General features: G+C 41.8%; 2 protein-coding genes across 7 annotated transcripts in view; one reads left to right on the top strand and one right to left on the bottom strand.

Moving 5' to 3' along the window:
• Positions 1-607: 607 nt before the first annotated feature.
• LOC116453252 (melanotransferrin-like) lies at positions 608-14,156 on the bottom strand. 3 transcript variants are annotated; one of them, XM_032128490.1, is made up of 19 exons: positions 14,057-14,156; positions 13,630-13,701; positions 10,453-10,590; positions 8,799-8,962; positions 8,346-8,445; positions 7,773-7,949; positions 7,425-7,587; positions 7,255-7,319; positions 6,440-6,597; positions 5,778-5,964; positions 5,479-5,627; positions 5,180-5,270; positions 4,807-4,875; positions 4,371-4,553; positions 3,954-4,110; positions 3,173-3,255; positions 2,176-2,360; positions 1,653-1,839; positions 608-1,362 (listed from the first exon to the last, which is right to left on the bottom strand). In XM_032128490.1, exons 3-19 carry the CDS (start codon positions 10,505-10,507, stop codon positions 1,313-1,315), a joined length of 2,223 nt encoding a protein of 740 aa, XP_031984381.1. In that variant the 5' UTR covers positions 10,508-10,590; positions 13,630-13,701; positions 14,057-14,156; the 3' UTR covers positions 608-1,312. The 3 variants fall into 3 exon arrangements, with proteins under 3 accessions (XP_031984381.1, XP_031984383.1, XP_031984382.1); XM_032128492.1 differs by lacking the exons at positions 13,630-13,701; positions 14,057-14,156 and adding an exon at positions 13,228-13,244; XM_032128491.1 differs by lacking the exons at positions 13,630-13,701; positions 14,057-14,156 and adding an exon at positions 12,899-12,980.
• Positions 12,990-18,695, top strand: part of PISD (phosphatidylserine decarboxylase) — a 25,165-nt gene continuing 19,459 nt past the window's right edge. For 2 of the 4 annotated variants that reach the window (XM_032128498.1, XM_032128495.1), the window contains exon 1: positions 16,409-16,503. Coding sequence is in view for 2 of the 4 variants with exons in the window: in XM_032128493.1 (XP_031984384.1) it covers positions 13,091-13,467; positions 16,409-16,503 (472 nt within the window). In the remaining 2 variants the exon portion in view is untranslated. Of the gene's footprint in view, positions 13,468-14,096; positions 14,248-16,408; positions 16,504-18,695 lie in introns of those variants that run through there. The other 2 variants (XM_032128494.1, XM_032128493.1) reach the window with 2 other exon arrangements.

The following is an 18,695-nucleotide window of genomic DNA, read 5'->3' as shown; positions in this document are numbered from 1 at the left end:
TTTGAAGCATGATCTCAGCTACTATTCATAGCATTGAGGCAGCATCCATCTCTTCAGATAGCAGAGTAATAGGAGCCAGAGAGCACAGATAGTTCCTGCTCAGCTCAGACCTGAGATTCAGGGCTAAGGCTGGCCAGTGGTTCATGTGCCACAGGCTGTGCAAGGCAGCACACTGATGTTTGTGAGTCAAAGCTGGAGCAGGGGATCAGCAACAAGGCCTAGTAAGCATTTGTAATGTCTGTGTCAGAAAACAACATCCCTGCCCTTCCAACCCATAAAATCTTGGGTATAACCCAGATTTTTAATTTATCACTGATCAGCTGCATGCTGCTCTTGGCAAAGCTAAGCTGCCACATGCATTTCTTCACCGTTTTCTCAGAACTCCCTTCTCCTGAGTGCAGTGTCACACAAGCCCCGCAGATGGCATGGAAGCTCCAGGAAAGAAAGGCAGGAACACGTGAGAGGCCTAAACAAGCATCCTGGTCTTTCCCTGCTCCTTCAGGGCTACAGCTTGCTGGCTGCAACAGTAGATGAGGATTTGGATCCATACTGGGACAATACACTATACAGATTATGAACAGATGACTAATGTTCAAAAGGCCTCATATCACATTCAGGCAGTTTAATTGATAGATAACATTTTGACATTTCAGAGAATCTTAAATTAAAAGTGTCAAAGTACTATAATGTAATGGTTGGAGGTCTTGACAAAGAGGAATATCCACTGCTTTTCTTCACTCTAAGGCTTCAAGCATCCAGTTCTGCTGGCTATTAAGTGTCTTCATACATTTATTTGTGAGGAAAAAATAGTTTTGATTTACTAGTAAAGATCATTGGTTAAAGAAGAAATACATATGTGCATTCAGCAGGGACTATCTAGCTGCAACCAAAATCACAGATACAGGAAGACAATGCTGCAACTACCAAAATGTCACTTGATTGGGGGTTTTGCATGGAAACTGTTTATAAGACAAACAAGGCAAAATGCTACCAACTAACCTGTGCCACTCATACCAGTCTGTACTTTAGTCCATGGTACTGGCCCTGCTCTTTCCACAATGCTGATCCTAGTTCTGTGTTGTTGGTTGTGCTGTTCCCCATGCCGCCATGCTCCAAAAAAGAAAGGGGTGACATATGAGTAGTATTACATCATCATAAACATAAAATCTGCTGGAAAAAAAGGTGTTCAGTGTACATTTCTAGAGATTACTGTTTCCTTGCTGATTGCATTGCATAGTTTGAACTTGCACGTTTTCCTTGTTTTCAGCAACAATGGTGATGTATGTGCCCTGCAAAGCCTCTGTATTAGCTGTCAGTTGGATGAGGATGCACAGATATCCTGTTTGCAGAAGTCCAAGATGCCTACAAACCAGTAAGAAAGTATACACTTAAAGATGCTATCAGCTTTAAAAGTAGTAAATTCGTCAGATATTGTTCATTAAAACAGCAGAACAGAGGTCAAAATCCCCTTTTGAATTGCAGTTAACAACTTCATCTCACAGAATTCTAACACAGGGCTCCTTAGAAATTTGTTACTAAGAGGATTAGGTAGAACATACTTCTCCATGCAGTCTAAACAAAAGGCCATAGCTGTGCACAGAAGGCTGCCTGCTGCATTTCTCCCTAACTCAGAATTAAGAACTTGACTTTACCTGCAGGTGTGCAATTAAACACTGATTCTGCCAGCTGAATGAAAGACTCTCCAAGGATCTCCTGATAGCTCAGGTGACTTGCATGAACAAGGTACTGAGTAGTGTCTTTGAAAAGCAGATCACTTTCACCATACTTCCAGGACTGAAAGAGCTGGAACTCAGAATCCAATTTGCTTCCCAGAGAGTCCTGAACAGAAAATGAATAAAAGTTTCGTAGCTTGGGTCATTAATAGCATTTTTATCTAGCACTGTTCTTATTAGTACAAAAAGATGCAGTTTTGCAGTGCCTTATTTCTCAGCAAAAGTATGGCCTCTGTGGAATGGGAACTGGTGCCAAAATACCCCTTTAGAGAATCCAAATAATTATTTTCTCAATTTCCCATGCACATTTTTAATTCTTTTGTATTGGATCTGAAGGCACTTTATATATGTAGTATATAAAGCTTTTAATCTTGAAAGGGTTCGCAGCAGTTGTACATAACAAATGGTAACATGCCAAGCTCTTCCCTGTTACCTGTCATACCTGGGATTTCAATAGAAAGTCAGAGATTTTAGTGACAGCAACCGGTCGAGTCATGACTGTGCTGGGGGGAATGGGGCCAAGGTTACAACCTGCCCATTCTGTGACTGCAGCGCGTGCTCCGTCTGGACACAAGAGTTCAAAGTCAAGAGGGGTATAACCTTTTGCCCAGCCAGAGCTGCCCAGATCTGAAAAGAAAATGAAGTGAAAGGAAATCCTTTTGAAAAATTAAAGCAGAAGAGAGGATGAATCTCATAAAAAATGTTAAAACTTGAGAGGAAGAAGTTTAGTCAGTGTGTTCAAAACAAACACAGTGTGTTATGTGGTCATTTCTTAGGAATGCATAAAGACCAGGGTAGTGTTTTCACTGAGGTCAGTGAACTTAAGCTGCACCTATCAACTAAAACTAGAATAATATCAAGGCATATGAACAGCATATCATGTCTCATCTGCATCTGTAACCAGATCCCTTTCTGGAAACAAAGCAATTCGGCCTGCATGCCCTTTGCTTTCCCAAACAAACTGCTCATTGCTGCATGAATTCCCATGGGTTTCCAGCCCCTGTATACCTTCATTTGATTTTAGAGAGATTCCTCTCTTTAAAAAGTCTCTTCTGTTACTGAAATTGCCCAAAATAGAATTTTAGTGCGCTTTAATGAGGGTTCCTTTTCTCCTTGACTCTATGAAAGACTTCTTTTGGTTTGCTTTTTAAAGCTTTGAGCTTTCCAAAAATTTAGTGTAGTCTTCAAGGACGATTATCCCAACACACATCTTTGCACTGGGTGATTCTTCTTCTTTCCTCTCTTACAGTATTTGAATGTTAAGCTTTACTGGAACACCTACATGCAGAAAGCTTCTTGCAATCTTCCATTTACAAACAGAACTTCATGGACCTAGATTAAACCTGTAAAGACTGATCCTCACGAGTGATGGTCACATTGTGGGGAGTAACTGACATTTATGAACATTCTCAAAGGAAAAGAGAGTATTTCCATCTCACCCTCTATGTTCTGGAGCAGGTTAGAGTGTTCCAGGAAAGCTACATCTCCAAAGCTTCTTCCACTGGGATTGCCAACTAGGCACCTAGTGCAAGAAAAAAACAAGACGCGATCAAAGACAGCACTACATGATGACTGACATTTGGACAGTCACCTGAAACTAAAACAGGAATAGCTGCAAGTATCCCTCCCATCCCTAATCGCTTGGAATATGGCAGTGATCTCAGCATAGAGGTTTGCTAAGGCAATCCTTTTCATCCCTGACAGTAGCTCCCAAGTCAAAGCTGCGGCACAATGTGCACCTTCACCCATGCCTACGCAAGAAAGAGAACGGAATTCAACTAAATGCACTATGTATATTTTGTAAGAGTGCTTTCACTTTTAATAGTCTTCTCTGTCTCTGTCTTCAACTATTTATTTTTTTATATCTCCACTCTGTTTAATTATCTTCTGCATGCTACACTGCTTCTTACCACATCACCTGTGCTCTCTGATCTTCTGTCTTCCATCCCTTCCCTTTAATGAGTCAGTACCAATGCTCTAAGCCTTACATGTTTGGAAGCACTGCCTTGCTCTGGAAATGATTTAACGACCGTTTTAAATCATCAGTCAGCTGAACATCCCATAGCAACTGCAACCAAAACAAAATACACACTAGCAAAAGTTTATACAGCCAGATGCTCAACAAATAGGAAAAAAAACCCTTCCAAAGAAAAACATCAGCAAAATAATGAGGCAATTCTGGCTATTGCTCTGCATTTCTGACTCTCACTAAAAGCTCACCTGAGTGCTCCCATATTGCCATAGTAACGTTCATTGTGACTTGCAGCACATCTGCTGGACACTCGAGCTCCTTCCACCTCACCATCTCCGATGCACACCTTGCACAGGTTTCCATCTGCTCCTGGCATGCAGCCCTTCCAAAAGTAATTCTGATAAGCTGAATAAAGAAAACTCAGATGAGATTAATGACTCTTCACATATGGGAAAAGGCAGGAATGGAATTTCATCCTAACAACTAGCAAGAAGAGGGCTAAATAGTGTGACACATAGTCAAATATGAGGAAAAGCTGCTTCAACACCCTCTGAAACTGAAGTCAGCAGCTGCTGCTCAGATCCTCATGGCCCCATTTCTATTTTACTTCCAAATATAGAGCTTCAGATATTCATGGTCTAGTTAAGAGATAACCCAGCCTTTACCAGAGCCAATATCACAGTTCTCAATATCATTCTGCCGAGCTCCCACTGTGTGTCTGGACAGAAGTAACCATCCTCCAGGACTGTACAGGTGACTGTGGCAGGATCGTCTTCCCCTAAGGTTATTGATGTGAATCTGTTTGGCACTTTTCTTAGCTAGGGCAACAGCATAAACGGGTGGTAGTGCTGTAAAACAATGACAACAACCAGTTATACCAAGACGATGAAGTATACCAGAAGGGTACAGCCGCCCTGCCCTCCCTCATCTTGTCACGTATCTTCAGTTACAGTGCAGACCTACACTCTTTGCTTAGCCACAAAGCTCTTGTCCTTGCACAGAAAATTCTGTTCTAAACCAACATGCAAACACATTCCTACATAAACTCTAGAGCAGTCTCAGGAAAACCTAGACTTTATGCCCTCTCATAGTTTCTGTTACCTTTGTGCTTAAGATGAATTAGTTTCCGTGTTTTCTCCATGGTCTCAGCTGCTGGGGCACAATCTCCCCCTGGAAGGAGAGATAAACATTAAGGATCTTGCAACTGCCATCATTCCTTTTACATGTCAGCACTCCTTCAAAACCCTTGTGATCCTCTTCAGCCATGTCAGCATCTTTGTCCGTTTAACAGAAGGCATAAATAAACAGACCAAATGCTAGAGCCAGTTAGTGGAAGAGCTGGGAAGAGTATTTGGACATTTATACTGACTCCTGCTTCCATCACAAAACATCACAAACTGTGGAAATTTAACTATATTCTTAATGGTACTTTTTTGATTCCCTCTCTTCTTGATAGAGTCACATGAAAACTTACCATAGCATTCTGCAGCTACAGGCACCAGTCCACATCTCCCTGCAATGTACACATGCGTTGCATCCAGGGTGACCGCATCAGCCTCACTACTCTGCCAGCAGCATTAGAGAAAATAACAAAACCAGGATTTGCATGAATTGTGTATCTAAGAAGCAGGACTTCTCCACTGGCTGGAAATTCCCCTGCATAAATTCCCTCTCATTCCCACTTATTCCTCAAGCTAGTTTTCCTCTCTTTAGTTCAGACAAAACATACGTACCCTGTGCAGTCTTATATCCTGACCAGAGGGAGTCTCCTACCTTGATCATTTCAATGCATTTGGTCATGGAAGTTGCTTGGACGCAGACCAATGGGTCGGATTTGATGCTCAGTGCCCACTCCTCACATTTGCGAAGTTCAGCGTCGCTGATGCAGCACCAGCGCACAATGCTGTTGTCCAAAGAGCTCCCTGAAATTGAAGCAGATTGTTTTACCAGAGCACCAATCTGTTGTATGTTAAGGTGATGTTCAGGTATATGCATTTGTGCCTGGAGGGAGGAACAATGTGGAAGGAGAACTTTTTCTTGCCTTAGCTACAGTCCTCTGGAATGGTTCTCACCTTCATGGCCAAGTCCCTTAAGGAGAGATACATAATCCAGACCAAGGACATAGGCAATCTCCAGCTTCTCCTCGAGAAGCTGCAGGTGCTGAGTGGCATCTCGGAACAACAGGTTCTTTCCCCCAAAGGGTGCTGAACTGAAGAGTTCAAATCTGGCTCTTTCATTTCCTTTATGCCCAAAGAGGCGCTAGGACAAGAACAACACTTTTAATTGCAACAAATCTGCTCATTCTTCCAGCAACAGGCAGCCTCAGCCCTCCCTCCCTTTGTATCAGTGGTCAAGATACCAAATACTATTTATAAGTTGGAAAAAGAGATGAAGATAAGTGATCCCTGCCTGAACCTATGAGTCTCCCTCAGATACATAAAAATTGATTCAAGTTCCAGGGCAGGATGAACATCATTAGCCATTTTCCAGCTTGTGTATTATGGGATCTTCCCCTTCTTTACATATTTATTCCCAGCCTCCTACAGAAGAATACTTTAGAAAAAAGTAAAACCTTGCACAAGCAAATGCAAGATCCCTCCCCAGAACAAACATTTTTAGCAATTTTTATAATTTGATTATAAATCTCTCAAGAAAAAAGGCAAACTGGGTGATAATTTCCACACAAAGATGGAAGAAAAACCTGTGTCTGGACACAGACAACTTATTCACTCACCTGGATCATGCTAAGAAATTTGTTGGTGATCTTCTGGAAGTTGTTGCGGGTGATGATGCCACGGCCAGGCCCCTTGCCCAGGTTACAGGTGCTGTATTCGGTTAGCTCAGCTGTGGACCCATCAGGACACAAGAGTTCATATTCCTGTTGTTCTGACTCTGAAACAAGAAGATACTCATGAATCTGTGAAGTGAGCCATGACTTGGCAGCAGGCACAGAGACAGAATATAAAACGTTTTTCAGTGGAGGTTGTTAAAGGTTACAAAGGCAGCACGGTGTACCAAGCACACTTGGGAAAGTTGTCCTTGGTAAGTACTTCTCTTATCAAAGAGAGGGACCTCAAACAGAGCTGTTCCAAAATACTCTTTAAGCTGTACCCCTGTAAATACATTTATTTAAAAACACTTACCTGCAAATACTACTGCTAACCACCTTTGGTACAGAGCTCAACCGAGTTTAAAAATACAAGGCAGGTATGCAGGAACTTTGCAGTTATACAGCTCAATACACTGAACTTGGAAAGGAATCTTGTAACTCAGGCAAAGCAAATACTGACAGCTGTGTCAGAGACTTTGATCTAATGAAATCACCTGTCTGCTTCCATTCTATTAATCTTCTGTGAGAAATCATTGCTCACTCACACTTTCCTGTTCTATTTCTTTCTGATGTGTGTGGAGAGCCAAGAAATACCCCTGAACTGTTTGCAGGCATTGAATTTTCCCTGGGAAAGACAAAAATATAGGCATATCCCTCAAACACCTATGCAGGAAAGAGCACAGCCAGAGATTAAAAGAAAACTGCATTTTTATGATTACCTGTGGCACTCATAATTCTTAGATGATCTAAAAAGGCAACATCTGCCACTCCATCCTTCAAGCACCTGCAGGAAGACAAATGCCATCCTATTAACATTTCACTGGCTTTCCTCCCTTGTAAGTTCTTTTTCCCCCAAAAGTGAATTCAGCCCCAGAGTCCCAGAACTCACCTGAAGGCTCCCTCAGAGTCATAGAAGGGCTCATTACTGCTTGTCTCACAGAAGTGGTTCCTGTCTCTGACATAGGATTTTTGTCCTTGGCAGAGAGCACACAATCGGGGAGCAGCAACACCAACTCCAGGGACGCAGCTTGCATTGAAATACTCACTGATTGCTGCAGGTGCAGGGGGAAAAAAACCAAAACAAAACAAAAAGAAAGATAAAAGTCAAATGGGAAAAAAATCAAAAGAGGAAAAGGGGCCAAACATATCATGGCCATAACTAGTTCATCCTACATCTGCTGGCATTTCAGTTACTTTTGCTGTGGCCACAGGTAGCCCTATGGCTCCTATTGCCTACCTTGGCTCAGAGGTTGCGCCTCATCCCAGGAAAGATAATTTCTTGCAAGGAGAAAGCCAAGTGGAATATTCCAGCCCGATGTCCACCGGGCTCCGTTGTGGCAGCTGCGCACACCTCGTAGACTCTGGATATCCAGACCTCCTCGTTTGGCAATGGCCACAGCAAACACACAATTTCCTGCAATAGCAAAAAATGTGTAACAGAAAAAAAATCTCAATTTTGCAGCTTCCATCTGTGAAGAGGAGTTGAACTACTGTGAACATGGCTAAAGAATAAAGAATAGGCCTATTCAACATAGGTACTCGTGCCAGGAACTTAACCATGTACTGGCTACATGGCACCTTGTCAAACAAACAATGCAAGTTTGTCACTACCACAGGCAGAAAGGCTACTGGGTACAAAGGACCACTGCTATTTTATTCATCATCATTAAGTATTTTAGAAACAATTGTTAGCCACCTCCATATTACTACAAAGTTAATAAAAACATATTGACTTTTTTTTTCAAGAAGTCTAGAGCCATTTCTTAGCCAAATCAGAAGTACAGTTTATTCTTCAGCTTTACCAGCCTACCTTGATCATAGATCTCCTTTGCCACTACTGCCAAACCGTACAGCTTTACAGCAGAGTAAACATCTCCAGCATCCAAGGAGGCAGCATCTGCTTTATTTGCCTTTAAAACAACAGCAAGACCCTCAAAACAAGTGTGTTTACAAGGAAACAAACGGAAGGTTCAAGACCTGCCTGAACAAATTTTAATTTAGTAGTTTGCTTTTGTCTATTTATTTCCAAGCAGCTTTCTATATTTCTTGGAGATTGCAAAGACATTAGCTGGGGTAAAGCAGTACATCTGGTAGAATGCTCATGGGATGTAATTCTTGCCTCTCAAATGACTGTGCACTTTGTCATATAAGCAGTTAAATTATTTCAGTATCATTTTATTTTCCCATAGATTCTGTTTACCAGTTACTTTTCCAAAAGAGGATTTGGACACAAAATCAGTTTTAAAAATCTCTGTGAACTCACCCTGATTTTATCAATGCAGTCATATGTATTGTGCGCTCTGATGCAAGAAATCCTAGTAAAGGAACTGGCAGTAGTGAGGGGTAGCACAGCCATAAGTGCTTTGGAGAGCTCTGCACACTTTCTCTGTTCCAGGTCAGAAAGGGTGCACCATCGGAATTTCTTCCCTATAGGATCAAAAAGTAGTCAAGATTTGTAGGATTTCATGAAAAAAACCCTCAGTTTAACACCTTATGGAAGAGAGAAGTTATTCTATTTTATTTAACTTCCCAATAGTTTGATTGTGGTCACTCACACCCATATACCCACACATTTAGAGGCACCCAAGAGATGTGCCCACACCTGACCAAGGTCACTTTTGCCCAACATGAGGACAACATTTGCTGCTGAATCTTTACAATGTCTCTTTGCTTCCTTTTGACTGGATATAGTTTTAGGCAGATTTTTCCAGAATCAACAATTATTATGGCAAGATCTTTTGCCTCAGAATCTTCCTTGCTTCAACCTTAGTGAATTTTAGGTAAGGCTGCCACCCAAAATTAGGAGGAACCAAAGGTAAGGATGTGTTTATGGCTATGGCCTGTTTTCCTGTTGGGATAGTAAGAGAAGGAATGGCACTTACAATGTAGGGTAACCATCTTCCTGTTATCAGAGTGCAGTTTTTCTCCTAACAAGTCAACTGGGATGTGACTCTACCAGAACACAGACCTTCTAATCTTGATGTAAACATGCATTCCCCAGGGTTTATAAGTTTTACTGCTGTCCTTGGTTATCAATACAGGCCATTCTTTTAACCTTTGCTCTGCTGTTTCCTCTGGTGCTTTCACACACCAAGAAGATGTAATTAAGAGTGGAGGGGAAAGTGAAGCTTCCATTTCCAGAAGGACTTGGAGGTTTGGTTGGTTTAAACCAACTACAAAGCTACATCTTAAAGGAACCCAGACATGCCAACAAAATTTCCTCTTTTGCTTTAGGCTGCAATTATTCCATCTCGTATTATTCCTCTGAAATGCATTCTACTCTGAAATATATCATCATATGCACCTCTGAGAAGATACTAGACATTTAAGGAGGAAAAAAGTGATTGCTGGGTACAAAAACAGCATGTAGTTATGTAACTCAAGAGAATCTTAAGCCATGTAATGAAAAACAGGACTGAATGCACAGAAAACGCCACAATATCTCTACCATTGTCATTTCCAGATGTTTAAGCATTTGACTCTCTGGAGAACTATTAATACTAGCAATGTTTACAATTAAATAATTGAAGTTTTTATTTCTTTGAGCATTGCATCAGACATTAGTCCTCCACTTGTTTTGACGTTAATTCAGCGCAATTTCTAGAAGAACCCATAGTGGTTTTAGAGGGCAGCAGCTTGAGGTCCGCTGCTTCATTTTGACAATATTAATGAGTACGCAGATCTCAACTATTCAAAGGAAACAAACCCTCACTGAATTACTAAGGAAGTTGTGTATCAAGCTGCTTCAAAACTAACAGGGTCACCATCTGCCAATGATCAAACAGAAAAAATACAGGCACAGCTCTAACTGCAACTTCTTTCTTTGCACAGAAGAAAACAAAACCAGAGCATATATTAGTTTGAATGTCACCCACCCAGAGGCAACCTTTCTCTCTCCCTCTCTGCATCAGCCTTACCTGAAGCCAGCAAAGAGAAGATGATTAGGACAATTAAAATCACTGTTTTCATCATTACAGCAGTTCAGAAAGGATCTTCTCTCTACCCTGACGCTCTGCCTTCTCATACCAGGAATTCCACAGTGATGACCAAAGCTTCTGGAAGATAACAAGGCGGGTTTAGACATCAACAAGGATAAATCAAGATTTAAGAAAACAAACTGTCAGAGGATGGTATATCCTCATATGCAAAGGAGAAAGGGACAGTGTCCCTTTCCTACACACAGATGGAAAATATCCATGCATTTTCCACTCCATTTTTATCAGACATAGAAAGAAATGTAAGCCTCTGCTTTAAAAATAAATAGTACTTCTGCTATTTCAAAAGGCACCCAAATGCCTTTGGAAGACAGGCAAGACCTACATCTAACTTACAAAAAAGATATCTCAAGCTAAGTGAATTGTCCAAACTAATGACCATATCTCTCTACAGAATACTGAAGGGTCCTTCTTACCTTATTTTTTTTTTCACCTGATAATGGCTTATCTACTCAGTAATTTTAAACAAAAAGTAATCCTATGGCTCCCTAAGAATTCAGAATAGAGCTGGGACACTGCTGACTGTCTTGATTCTCTTCATTCCATTCTAGCCCAGCAATCTCATCCAAACTGCCTTATTCCCCTATTTTCTAACACTTAACCTGAAGTATTATTACCTCTTAATTACTCTACAGCAGCCATTAACATCATTAATTCTATGGCAGGGAAAAAAATACCCTTATTTATATCTTATATATAACCAAGAGTGTCTGATGATGCATAAAATATTGTTAATACACTTTCATCTTTCCTGTTCAGGAAAGAATTAACTATTCCAGGAGTTCTGGAGGAATAAAGTCTTTATCTTAATTTTGTTTCCCTTCATCTTACAGATTTCCCTGGTACTTTGTCTACTTCATGTACATTTGCAGATACTTTTCCCAGATTTATTTTGTTGCCTTATGTACCCTTCCCAGTGATTCAGTCATCATTCCTCACTTGCTTCTTTCACACTCATATTGCTTATCTCTTGAGTTTCACAACTTCCCTCTCTACATCTGCAATATTTGTTGAGGCGTTGTTTCCCACTGATCTGATCACAGAAGTAGTTACACAGAATCACAGGATGGTTTGGGTTGGAAGGAACCTTAAAGCTCATCCCATTCCACCCCCCTGCAAAGGGCAGGAACACCTTCCACTAAATCAGGTTGCTCCAAGCCCCATCCAGCCCGAGGCATTTCTCACTTCTTCCTTTACGCCCTGAACAAATGTTCTCAAACCCCAAGACCTCCATTCTCTCATTTGTCGAAGAAGCTATGGTATTAATCCCCTCTTTGACTTGGCTCACCTGCACAGGCCTAGCACAGCTCAGTACCCTTAGGGAAGTACATTTTATCCCTCAGTGAGTACAGTCCATATAATCTTACCAGATGTTAAAAAAACCATAAATGTAAGAACAAGACATATGATAAAAGTAATTTTGCAATAGTTACATATCCTCATATTTACTTATAATTCCAAGGAGAAAGATGAGAGCAGGACAAATCATTAATCAGTTTAGCCTTGTGACAATTATTTTACACTATAAACAAGTGTGTTACATTTAACCACACCTTAACCTCTGAATCACTTCTGAGTCAGTTCTGAGGAAATATGTCTGTCAGGCCCACCAGCAGGGTGCACTTACACATCAAGCTAATGGCTCTTGCAAGGCTTGTATCAAAGCACCTAACACCATCAAATCCCACCTTCTTTGAGGTTTTACTTCCTGCCAATCCTACCATTATGTACAGGATATGTAAATCCCAACAATTCAGTCAGCTAATAATATTACTGTTTCATGAGGGCTGTATCTGGATTTCCCCTCAATTTTTACATATTTAACAATGAAAGGCTTTCCTGTACATTTCTAAGTACTTATACAGACACTACTGCCTATGGTGATGTGAAAAAAGGCAGAATGACAAGAAGGTGCTGTAGACTTCATTTAGGCCTGGTCAGGAGAATAAACAAACATAAATCAGGAATTTAAATGAATCAGTTTGCCTGACAACCATGTCCTAAAGCACTGAGGATGTGGAAACACAGAGCCAGGACTCTGGAACTCTTTTCCTACTGATTCATCATGTGAAACTACCCCTCTGCCACCTTCAGAGAAAGGAAATTAGCTACTTCCCAGTAGTGTAGCATTTATTCATCCAGGGATGCATCTAAGAGAGTAGAAAACCAAATGATCTCTCTAAAATTCACTCTGGGCCGCAGGCATCCAGGCAAGGGACACCAGAGGAGGAACAGATGTTACTGCACTACCATGCCAGACATCTCACTTGGAGAAACAGCATTCTGCCTGTCCTATGTTGTGTGTCCTCTCCCTAAAAACCCTGCCTTGATATTCCTGGTGCTCCCACACCTGGGGCAAATAACTTACCTATCCGTCAATAGCAGCGCTAAGAAGCAGATGAACCCCACCTGCCTCATCCTGAACTCCCCAGCAGCAGCCCCCTCCTCAAAGCGTACCTCCCGCTGGGCACAGCCCACAAACCTTCGTGGAGCGGCTTCATCGCCATAGCACAAACCCTCAGGAACCACCACCCTGTCCCCACGCTACATCTCCCGGGAAATGTCCCCATATCCCGTCCCCTCAGAGCCGGCCCTATCCCCACTCCACATCACCTCAGCGACGGCCCCTTCTCCCCCCGCGCCAAGAGAACAGCCCTCCCCACAGATCAAATCCCGCTCTGAAGAACGTCCTCACACCCGCATCCTCACACATCTCCATTCTGGGTCTCCCCTCACGAATGAACCCCTCCCTACGCCCCGCATTCCCCCAGGGAATACCGCCCCCCCCCCCACGCCCGGGACTGCCCGGTCCCCTCACGGACGGCGGCCCCGCCCCTGGCCCCGCCCGCCGCGCGGTTCCCGCCCTCGCGTGCCCGGGACGCGGCAGAGGACGCGGCGGTGGCGTGGGAAGATGGCGGCGGCCGCGGCGCGGAGCAGGTATGGACACGGCGGGGCTGGGGCTGGGGCTGTCGGTGTCGCTGTCACTGTCCGGCCCCGGCAGCCCTGCCTGACAGCCGGCACCCCGCGGGGGAGGAGGAGCCGTGCGGGGGGCCGCAGCCGCCCCCTTCGCTCCCCCCTCGTTCGCTGACGTTTCCTTACCGGGTGAGTGCGGTATTTCTCCAGCCTTGGCCCTGCCCTTGGCATGTGCGAGGAGCCTTGCCCTCCTTCAAGCTGGAAAGGAAGATAAGGGGTTTACGTATCTTAAGAACGAGAAGCGTGTGGCCTTGTATAGTTTTAACTAGGTTTTGCAGTCTCTAGCTGTCAATGTGTAAGTACTGAGTAGAAATCGGTGGATACGGGCAGCTACAGCCCCTCGGGTTATGCAGTCCCGGGGGACGATGGCTGTCAGGAGAAGCACCTGGCCGGGCACTAACACTCCTCTACAGGAATTATCCTCTTGCAGGTTGTGCTTTTCATAGCAACAAAGCAGATTAACGAATGCTGTTTCTAGGCCACAGAGTCCCCTTTTTCCCCCTTCTTTCACAAAACCTGGAGAAAACACCTTGTGCACAGAGCATGCTGTTACCTCCGGCCTCAGTAATGGCAGCAGAGTGTTGTCCCATCAGAGATGGCTGAAGACACAGAGGGGCTGAGGTTAACGTGGAATTGGTCGGCAGTTCCTTTTCCATCAGCCTGCAGTCGGGTGGGAGAGGCAGGAGGTCAATACTCCCACATGGCTTTGTACCCATCAAGGTCAGGCTGTCAGGAGCACGGAAGGTGAGACTGTTTAGTTTTGTTATCTTTACCAATTTTTATACAAATTTCAGAGGAAGGTGGAGACTGACTTTCCAATGTTGGACACCAGAAACAATTTTGGTAAGAGCTTAGGGTTAGGTGTTGTGTCCTTCCACTGTGCTGATCTCTCTGAGGAAGTAGCAAGTCCCAGGTGCCCGCCCTGCCTCAACAGTGTGAACAGCACCTGGATGCTCCTGTGAAGCCAACACAACTCGTTCTGTTCTCACTGTGCATTTTATTATAGACTGTGTAGGAAGGCTAATAAATTTCTCAAATACTAATGCTTTAGGCTGCAGCTAAGTTTGAATAATTTTTTTCCATTACTTTTTAGGATTTGAAAACTCTTCTGGTATATTTAAGTTTAATGCTAACTTGATTAGTTCTTAATTTTTTTAATCCCTTAGAAGTAGCCCACAGGCTCCCACCTTATTGATGAGCAACTGCTCCTTTTATCCCAAGTGTTCTAATATGTTGTAAAACAGGCCTTGTAAGTCCACAAATTAGTGTAGGTCTGGTGTATGACCCAAGAGCAGCAGGTGACCTCGTTGTTCATGACAAATTACAACGTTTCTTTCTAGAACATACCAGTTCTGCAGCAGTGGGAACTCTTTTTCTGTCTTGCTAAGGAACTAATATCCTGGGAGATGATACAGCAGTGTGGCATGTTTAGCACATGATTACAGGAATCTGGGGCTTGGGGAGGGTCTGTCCTGTCACATTTGGGTTAATACAAGGATTTTAACAGAGACCATGAAGCAGAAGGGCAGAGTGAGATATTCTGACACTGTTGCTATGAGGATAAGTGAAAACTGGAGCTGTTAGTCCTTGGCTAATGTTAAAGCACAGTTACCAAGTGTGTGCTGGCATAATGATGTGACTTCTAGACAAGAAATCTGGTATTTGCAGATTCTTCTTTGAAATAAAGGGATTATGTCTATACGTAACTCAGTAGACACCTGAAATTAATTCTTTAAATTCTTAATAATGACTTCCTGAGATTGAATGGCCCCAAATGATGCAATAGCTTGTAAGCTACTGAAGTAATTGCGTCCTCGGCATGTATCTGATCAAGAGCAGATGAAAGGCCAGAGGGCAGTTGTGGCATTGCTTCCTGGGAATGAGCAGGTTGCACAAAGATCTGGTTCTTCTAAGGGCCTGAGCCTGTTGAGGTGAGAACACTGTGCCTCTCCTCCCTCTGATCTGTCTGACAGCAGAATGTTGCCAGGCCGCAGTCAAATATGTGTTTAAACATGCTTATTTACAGACTTTGAACAGTTCTTGTACAACTGGATGTCTTCTTGTCAGATTACAAACATGAAATTAAATATATATTAAACACGCAAAAAGTCCTGGTTGAACCTTTTCTCTATATTGGCCAGTTCCAAGTCTATTTTATGTATTTTCAGAGGGGCAGAACCACTCTCACTGCAGTTCACAGTGAACAGACCAGGAAGGTAAATTCTAAACAAGAGCTGCTGTGCCTGGCAGCCTTTTTACTTTTTCAGCTACACCACTTGGTCTAATAAATGCCATTACTTCTTCATAGAATCCAAAACTTTTCTATATACTCCTCCTCCTTCTCACTGGGATGGTAAGGTAAAAGCTACATGAACCAAATCCTAAGTGTCTCTCTAGATAGTTGCTATTGTAGGAGGTTCTTAAATGTTGTAGCAGCCCAGTGGAGATGGAACAATCCCAAGCACTAGACAACGATTATAAAATTTACCATTCCATTTCTATTTTAGAACTCCAAACAGGCCAAGATATGGTACATGCTGACAGCATAAATAGTTGCCTGTAAAGGGCTATTGGCAAGATCAGCATCTACAATACTCAGAAAAGTATCACTGTTACAACAGCCTAAGAGGAAAATGTCAATATTTGTTAAGAAAAAGAAAAGATAAAGACGCATCATTAAATAAATATCTGCAGGAGCAGTTGGATTGTCAGGTTTTTCAATTTTTTAGGAAAGTAGTAGACCACAAGGGACTAGGCTCAGTGGAAATTTTATTGTAATTTGAGTAGACTTTTCCCTCTGTTACTCAGCTGCTAAATATTAGATTGTCTCTGCGCTGAACTGCTGACATTTGCATTATTAAACATTTGTACTTAAGCAGCCACTTCTTGTTTGTTGTATTTGCAGTTTGCTGTGCAGCTGTAACTTGCTGGTACGTAAGAACCTGTGTGTTAGAGCTGGAGTCCTGTGGAAGCAGCCTCCTTCACGGACATTTTTCAGTGGTAAGTGATGGTTTGTATCTACAAGTGGTTTTAAATTCAGGGTCACTCAAAGTTAGGCAAATTGTGGTCTCATATTGGGGAAGGTGAATTTCTTGAAATGAAAGCAGGAGTGGGAGTCTAGCATCAAAGACCAATTCATGGCATTTCCTTAGATAAAGCTTGCAAATTATGTTTTACTGCGTTGGTGTTATGTTTTCCACATAGTAAAAGAAGTATACTTACCTTTTTCATAAGATCCAATATGAGCTGTTGTTGATTGTTGCTTTGAAACTTTACAAAGCATCTGAAACTTTTTCTAGCGAAGATGATTCCTGTATACCAAATTAAAACCCATTAGCCATAGGTTTATTTTTCTTAATTAATTTCTGCATTTTAGTTAGTTTTCTCAGGAGTCTACAGCTCAAAAATTACTTCTTTTAAAAGCACAGTATAATTTACCAGAAAGATTCATGTTAGGACAGTGTTTTTACATTTTAAAAAACCCACTTAAATGAACTTGATGAGCAATAGTTTGTGTGCTTTCCACACCTACTGAAGTAACTGACTGAGAAGGGCAATATCAAACTTACAAGTATTTAGAATATTCAACTGTATTACCTGCTTTGTAGTGCAGCTCTTATCAGGTATTCACCTTGAAAAGTCTGAGAGATTAGATTTTCTCAGTTTAACAGCCCTATAAGAAAGAAAAGGTATAAATATCCTTTTATATTTTAATCTGTACTTATAATTTTAATGGATCAGGAAATCAGAGTATGTTTATGACTTGGTTAAAATGGTACTTGTACTTGAAGTTTCTGTAGCTGGGTAATGCTGTGAAGATCAGATATTATTGTTTGTTTTTAAGGAATATTTGTAAACTTGTAGCATGTGCATTGTCATATATTGGTATCACAAATCATACAGTCTTCAGTTTTTGTTTCCTTACCAGCTGAGCTATTGGTCCCATTTTCTAAAACCATTTCTTTGGGTTAACTTGCCTGTCCAAATGCTTTGTCTGGCATATCATATATGGATATTTCATTATTGAAATATATGCTTACACAGATGAATAGAAACAGCAGCTCTTTGTTGTCTATAAATCAAAGTCATTACAGAAAAAAAAATCTTGGAAGTTGAGACATAGTGCAAAGTTGTTGATCACAAGGAAGAAAAGGTCATTTTAGTCAAAATTAGTTTTGAGTTTTGAACAAGTCACCTTTTAGCCTGTCATTTTCTAATTCGTTGATATTTCAGATTCTGATTTGGATTTAAATCTAGATGATTTGCACATGATGTCATTAGAAAGGAAAGATAACTCTTCTCTAGTTTTATCTCTACCCCTTATAATGGCCTCCTCTAAGTGTTTGTGTCATGTCCTAGAAGAAATTCTTAATTTGGTCAGAGTAATGAAGCAGCATTTATATTACTGCATCTAACTGCGTAAACTCGAGCACTCCTGCCATTATTCGGTTTGCTTTCTCATCCTGCATTTTTCAGCGTTTCTGAGGGAATGTGTCTTTTTCACCTGTTCCAGAGAAGGAACCTGCTACTATCTTTTTATTCTCATTAGCTGAATATACTCAGTGTTTAAAAGAATTCTGGAAGAGGTTGGCTTTATCTGTGAGGGCTTCAGATTTAGGGTAGTATCTAAAACTGTTATTAGTACATTAACAGTCCTGCACCTTTTTCCTCTTGTCCTGGACTTGTTTCTAGTGGCTCTTGTGCCAAGGTATGAGCTCTCCACACATTCTCATGCTGCTTTCCAGGGAGCAGCAGTAGCATCATTAGAGAACACGATGTTCAGCTGAAATCTAAGTGGTGCCAGCTGCCTAAACCTAGATCTGTTGCCAGAATCGGTAACTAGTGTTCTTGTCTTAGAATTTGTAAACTTGTGTGAATTCCATTTGTGTCTGAAAAGTGTGGAATTTTATTTTTGTCAGGGCAAAAAAGCTTAACAGTGGCATATTGGATGCCTTTGCAGTGGTAGTGTTTTGGAGACCAGTTACAGAAATGCTGTTTCATTAATACTGGACATGGGTAAAAGTCAGCTCTTCATTTATCAACAACTTAAGTTGTGTTTGCTGTGGCTTGTGGAACACCACATGATTTGGTAACTATTACAGGAAGAGAAACGTTCACATGGGTGCAGTCAATAGAGGCTCTTGAAGCAGAAACAGCTTCTCTCTGGATCCAAACCAGAAAGAGCTGTTCCT

Source organism: Corvus moneduloides, chromosome 18 (assembly GCF_009650955.1).
Source record: "Corvus moneduloides isolate bCorMon1 chromosome 18, bCorMon1.pri, whole genome shotgun sequence".
Lineage (NCBI taxonomy): Eukaryota > Metazoa > Chordata > Aves > Passeriformes > Corvidae > Corvus > Corvus moneduloides.
The sequence above is the reverse complement of the archived record's forward strand: the minus strand, read 5'-3'. Positions and strand labels throughout refer to the sequence as shown.